The sequence below is a fragment of the Oncorhynchus kisutch genome, unplaced genomic scaffold (genome assembly GCF_002021735.2).
Source record: "Oncorhynchus kisutch isolate 150728-3 unplaced genomic scaffold, Okis_V2 scaffold1846, whole genome shotgun sequence".
NCBI classification, from domain to species: domain Eukaryota; kingdom Metazoa; phylum Chordata; class Actinopteri; order Salmoniformes; family Salmonidae; genus Oncorhynchus; species Oncorhynchus kisutch.
Genome location: NW_022263791.1, coordinates 26,807 through 32,946, shown reverse-complemented (window position 1 = coordinate 32,946; position 6,140 = coordinate 26,807). Strand labels below are relative to the sequence as shown.

Below are 6,140 nucleotides of genomic sequence, written 5' to 3'. Positions count from 1 at the left end.
CAGTTGTTTGTGGAGGTCATCTCAAAACAGAAGAAGGAGCTCAGTGTTGTAGGGACCAATCTGGCATTTCTGCAGGACCGAACCAGAGAGATTGCAGGACACATTGTGATATTTGCTCCTCTCTGACCCGGGACATCAACGGTGGCCATTTTCCCGATGACCTTTCTTCCCCACAGACGTGTTTTTCCCAGGTTAAACCCTGCCTCGTCTACATAAATGACGTTCATTTCTGGCATACTGTGTGCAAGCATTTATAAATAAGACAAGAAAGATCCCTCAATATGGTATTGGGTAAGCTTGTATGTAAAGAAAGTGTAAGCATTTTAGAAACGTGTTAATTGACTGAATATTCTGTGAAAACAACATGAATTGTGTTATTGGCATGGTCCACAACAGACAGATGTTGTGCTAATCGTGTTTAGGGTTTTGAAAATGTGACTACAGATAGGACAAAAGGATGTTAGCGATTGTAAAAAAACAAAACTGTAAATGATGGGGCTGTGATTAAGATATCAATCAGGGTGGATCTTGATGTAATGTCTTTGTTTTTCTCTTGTAGCATGCTGTGGTAAGTTCCTGGACCCTTACAAAGTTTTAGCGCTTAACAGTTACACATGGCATTATTTTACATCCTTGCATGACCTTCAGTTTCAATTTTCAAGATTCAATTTCACTCTGTATGCCAGTGAGAGACTCAGAGAGACACCAAATTACATCCACAGCATGTATTGTAAATAGTCACAAATATACAGATGTACGATCTTAATTTGAGACAGTTTGCTACAGCAAGGAAATAATCCTGCAGCAACAGGGAATGTGATTTATTATGTGGATTATAGTTAACTGGGATTTTTTTGTAGGAGTTGATACATTTTTCATTAGGGCAAATCAAGTCTGACATTATAAAGTGTAAATTACAAACTTTAGAAGCCTTTTTAAACCTCGAACACACTACAAGTTTGCATTTCCTGCCGTGCAGGACATTTTTCAGCAACAAAAGAGTGATCAAATGAAGATCCTTCATCTGTACTATTCATATGGTGTATGATGCTCAGAATATATCATGATATAATTATAATGACAATGTAACTGGCATTCACAGTGTGTGAGTGTGGTCCGGTGAAGCTACTCTTTGTACTGGACAGTTCAGAGAGTGTTGGGCTGCAGAACTTCACCCTGGAAAAAGAGTTTATAATTCGAATCATCAACAAGATGACCAAGTTCAGCAAAGACAAGGTGGGTGAACATTGGTCCTGACTTCCCTGGTTGAGAGAGGGGCCTTAACTAAATGTTGTTTCACTGTGTGTGTTTCTGTTTGCAGAAGGAGCTAGGATCACGAGTGGGTGTAGTTCAGTACAGCCATGACAGCACCCAGGAGCTGGTATCTATGGAGGACCCCAAGATCACCACAGTAGCACAGCTCAAAAGGTCCGACCAGATAAGAGTCAAAAGTCCAAAGTACAGCAGTTACCTGATATCAGTTGACTGACTGACTAACTGTTGTGTTTGATGTCCCATACTTGCAGCTCGGTGAGAAAGATGCGCTGGATTGCCGGTGGTACGTACACGGGAGAGGCGCTGGATTTTGCCCGGCAGGCATTCGGCAGCTCCCAGCTGGACCGGAAGGTGGCCATAGTCTTGACAGACGGACGGTCGGACACCCGCCGGGACGCCAAACCGCTGTCCTCCCTCTGCTCTGTGCCCAATATAAGGGTGAGGGATGTCAATGGGACTGGGCAATGGGATGGGGGAGAGTGGGCTGCAGGACATGTATAGGTTGGGGGTGAAAAGATGATGTCAGGACCAAGGGTTAATTTCATTAGACATAAAGAGAACCATCTCTCTCTCCTCCAAGTCTGCCATTTTGTGGCAAAGCCTCAGTATGTCCTCCATCTTGGCTCCTCAGGTGGTGGGCATTGGCATAGGTGACATCTTCAGACGGGCGTCCTACGGCACCATGCTGGAGGAGATCACCTGTCTGGGCACAGCCTCACATGGACTCTACCTGAAGATTACAGACCACGTGCAACTGCTGGAGGACTCCTTGTTCAACAACGTTACTGGCTATATCTGCCAAGGTAGACTGTGTACAGGCTAGCTCTAATTTACAATATCTGGAGCTAGCTACATCTGCCAAGGTAGTCTATGTACAGGCTAGCCCTAATTTACAATATCTGGAGCTAGCTACATCTGCCAAGGTAGTCTATGTACAGGCTAGCCCTAATTTACAATATCTGGAGCTAGCTACATCTGCCAAGGTAGTCTATGTACAGGCTAGCCCTAATTTACAATATCAGGAGCTAGCTACATGCTATGTTCCTATGCTCTCAACTAAGGTCTGTGTTGTGTTTACAGATAAGAAATGTCCTGATTACACCTGTCCAGGTAAGACTGCTCCTCTCCCTTGTTTTTATGGTTACAGTTTCCTATGCATTACAATACGTTATTTTTAGCATTCAGCCTAGTACTGCAATTTAAAGATTTAGTGGAATGTATGTAAATGTATCTGAACTGCTGTTCTAAAATAGTCTACTCTTCCTCCAGCCAACTTCCAGGAAGCTACAGACATAGTCTTCATGTTGGACGGCTCCTCCAGTGTGGGCCAGGCCAACTTCTACAGAGCCAGAGAGTTTGTTGAGAACATGGCCGCCAGGCTGCTGTCACAGAACTGGGGAGGGCTGCTCCGCCTCTCCGTCATGCAGTACAGCGATGGGCAGCAGCAGAGAGTGGAGGTGCCCTTCACTGCCAAGGTTGAGGATGTGCTAGCGGGGCTAGCAGCTACGCTCTACATGGACGGGGCCACCGACTTACCAGCTGCCCTGGCCTTCCTGACCTCCACCCTCCAGAGGGAGGGCCGCTCTGCTGTCCCCAGGAAAGTGGTGGTGTTCACGGACGGCAGGTCTGTGGCCTCTGCCCGGGCTGCTATCCCCAGAGCCGCCGCCGCCGCTCTGGCAGAGAACACACAGCTGCTGGCCGTCACTGTGGGCGAGGGCTTTGACGAGGCGGGCGTGTGCCAGCTGGTGACGGGACAGGCGAACGGGTTTGATTACCGCGTCGTGGATAGTCGTGTCCACCGAGTGGCGCTGTACAGTGACCTGGCCAGACGGGTGGTCATGCAGAGCCTGGCTAGAAAGCTCTCTAAAGCTCTCTGAAGCCCTGTAAAGCTCTCTGAAGCTATGTAAAGCTCTCTGAAGCTCTGTAAAGCTCTCTGAAGCCCTGTAAAGCTCTCTGAAGTTCTCTGAAGTTCTCTAAAGCTCTCTAAAGCTATGTAAAGCTCTCTAAAGCTCTCTGAAGCCCTGTAAAGCTCTCTGAAGTTCTCTGAAGTTCTCTAAAGCTATGTAAAGCTCTCTAAAGCTCTCTGAAGCCCTGTAACGCTCTCTGAAGCTCTCCAAAGCTCTCTGAAGCTATGTAAAGCTCTGTAAAGCTCTCTGAAGCTCTGTAAAGCTCTCTGAAGCCCTGTAACGCTCTCTGAAGCTCTCTAAGGCTCTCTGAAGCTCTCCAAAGCTCTCTGGAGCTCTCTAACGCTCTTAAAGACCTCCCTACTACTGAACTGTCTATGAATTGTTCTGTTGTGCCATGTATTAGGCCATTAAGAAATTAGATATGGTGCACATTTTATACTTTTGTGTTTTCCTTCTGCCTTTGAGGGCCTCCTGCTTTTCATGTGAAATAAAATGAATATGTTTGTCATAAGAAGCACTTGGGTAGATTAATAAACGTTACGCTGTAAGTTTGGTGATAAGATGAACAGTTTTCAGTTTTCTTTTGAGATCTTGACAAATAAAATATTGGACAAACTAACTAGCTAATTCTGAATACAATACAATCTATTATTTTCAAATATATGCAGGGCCATTTAGTTAAAGAATTACCCAGACATGCCAATAAAATGCACTAGAGGGCAGTGTTGGAGTGTTGAGAAAATAGGGCTGAGTAGCGGAGCTCTAACACACACTTGGAAAATACTGCTATTCTGTTCTACATAGTGATTAGTGATAGTTTGCCACGTTCGTTATAAGGATCGGACCAAGGCACAGCGCGAATAGAGTTCCACATATATGTAATCAACTGAAACTCACCGAAACAAATCAACAAATTACCAAACGAAACGCTACTAGTGTGCACACAGGCACCTAATTGTAGACAAGATCCCACAAACACCAAAGGGAAATGGCTACCTAAATATGATCCTCAATCAGAGACAATGATAAACAGCTGCCACTGATTGGGAACCATATCAGGCCACCATAGACATACAAATCACCTAGACCTACAAAAACCCTAGACATACAAAAACTAGCGTACCCACCCTAGTCACACCCTGACCTAACCAAAATATAAAGAAAACAGAGATATCTCAGGTCAGGGCGTGACATAGTTGTTGTAGAAGGACCTTTAACAGATCGGTCCAAACAGACACTAGGCTTCCCTTGTACTCCGTACTTCTCTGAGGGTGTTGGGCTACTGACCTCAGGATGTACCCAACTTCAGCACCATGGACAGAGTTAGAAATTCAGCTGTTTGAAATCCCAGATGCCAATCAGTGTACTCATTAATTCCCTTATGAAATAGCATGTATTTAGTATATCTGGCTCCAACTGTACTCTGAGAATAATAAGAAGCAGGGATCATGAAAATGTTTTATTTTATATAGCTATGTTTTGTTACTGTGAAAATGAATCTGTAATGAAAAAAGGGATAATGATCTCAGTGACTGTAATGATCAGTGGGTTCCTCTATCTCAGAAAGCCACTTCTGAATCTCACTGCTCTTCTTCTCTGTCTCCTCACTGCTCTTGTTCCTCAGCTCCTCACTGCTCTTCTTCTCTGTCTCCTCACTGCTCTTCTTCTCTGTCTCCTCACTGCTCTTCTTCTCTGTCTCCTCACTGCTCTTCTTCTCTGTCTCCTCACTGCTCTGCGTTTGTTAATGAATATTTATATTTTGTGTTTTTAAGTTATCATTTCAGTTTTACTTGGTGTTATCACTGTTTAATTTATTAGGATCCCCATTAGCTAGCTACTGCACATGTAGCAGCTATTTTTCCTGGTGTCTGTCACACCCTGACCATAGTTTGCTTTGTATGTTTCTATGTTTTGTTTGGTTAGGGTGTGATCTGAGTGGGCATTCTATGTTGGATGTCTAGTTTGTCTGTTTCTGTGTTTGGGCCTGATATGGTTCTCAATCAGAGGCAGGTGTTAGTCATTGTCTCTGATTGGGAACCATATTTAGGTAGCCTGTTTTGTGTTGGGTTTGGTGGGTGGTTGTTTCCTGTCTTTGTGTTTGTTGCACCAGATAGGGCTGTTTGGGTTTTGCTACGTTTATTTTTTGTATTATGTTCATGTTGAGTTTGGTCCGCCTCTCCTTCCCAGGAGGAAAGCCGTTACAGAACCACCCACCACAACAGGACCAAGCGGCGTGGTAACGGGCAGCAGCAACAGCGGCCGAAGAATCAAGACTCTTGGACATGGGAGGAAATCCTCGACGGGAGAGAACCCTGGGCAAAGCAAGGGGAGTGTAGCCGCCCCAAGTTGCAGCAGGAGAAGCGGCAGCAAGGCGGAGAGGCGCTGGTATGAGGAGGCAGCATGGCGGTGTGGATGGAAGCCCGAGAGTCAGCCCCAAAAATGTCTTGGGGGGAGGCACACAGGGAGTATGGCATAGCCCGCTGCGGTACATACCAGCTCCTCGTATCGGCCGGGCTAGAGTGGGCATCGAGCCAAGTGCCTTGAAGCCGGCTCTACGCATCTGGTCTCCAGTGCGTCTCCTTGGGCCGGCATACATGGCACCAGCCTTGCGCATGGTGTCCCCGGTTCGCCTGCACAGCCCGGTGCGGGCTATTCCACCTTGCCGACCGAGATCATTCAACCAGGTAAGGTTGGGCAGGCTCGGTGCTCAAGAGCTCCAGTGTGCCTGCACGGTCCCGTCTATCCAGTACCACCTCCACGCACCAGCCCTCCGGTGGCAGCTCCCCGCTCTCGCCCTGAGGTGCGTGTCCTCGGCCCAGTACCACCAGTGCCGGCACCACGCACCAGGCCTACAGTGCACCTCGCCTGTCCAGCGCTGCCAGAGCCTTCCTCTCCAGCGCTGCTAGAGTCTCCCGTCTGTCCAGAGCTGCCAGAGTCGCCCGTCTGTCATGAGCCACC

General features: G+C 46.8%; 1 protein-coding gene across 1 annotated transcript; it reads left to right on the top strand.

The window, feature by feature from the left end:
* Positions 1-944: 944 nt before the first annotated feature.
* Positions 945-3,809, top strand: LOC109877458 (collagen alpha-1(VI) chain-like). Its single transcript, XM_031819103.1, has 6 exons — positions 945-1,236; positions 1,322-1,428; positions 1,527-1,713; positions 1,907-2,078; positions 2,356-2,385; positions 2,545-3,809. Exons 1-6 carry the CDS (start codon positions 1,213-1,215, stop codon positions 3,150-3,152), a joined length of 1,128 nt encoding a protein of 375 aa, XP_031674963.1. The 5' UTR covers positions 945-1,212; the 3' UTR covers positions 3,153-3,809.
* Positions 3,810-6,140: the final 2,331 nt, after the last annotated feature.

What these genes read in the sequence shown, in the direction of transcription:
- LOC109877458 (XM_031819103.1), top strand. Translation starts at nt 1,213, where the DNA reads ATGACCAAGTTCAGCAAAGACAAG. An exon ending in CCAAGTTCAGCAAAGACAAG is followed by an intron (nt 1,237 to 1,321) that starts GTGGGTGAACAT and finishes TTCTGTTTGCAG; the next exon opens with AAGGAGCTAGGATCACGAGT. An exon ending in ACAGTAGCACAGCTCAAAAG is followed by an intron (nt 1,429 to 1,526) that starts GTCCGACCAGAT and finishes CCATACTTGCAG; the next exon opens with CTCGGTGAGAAAGATGCGCT.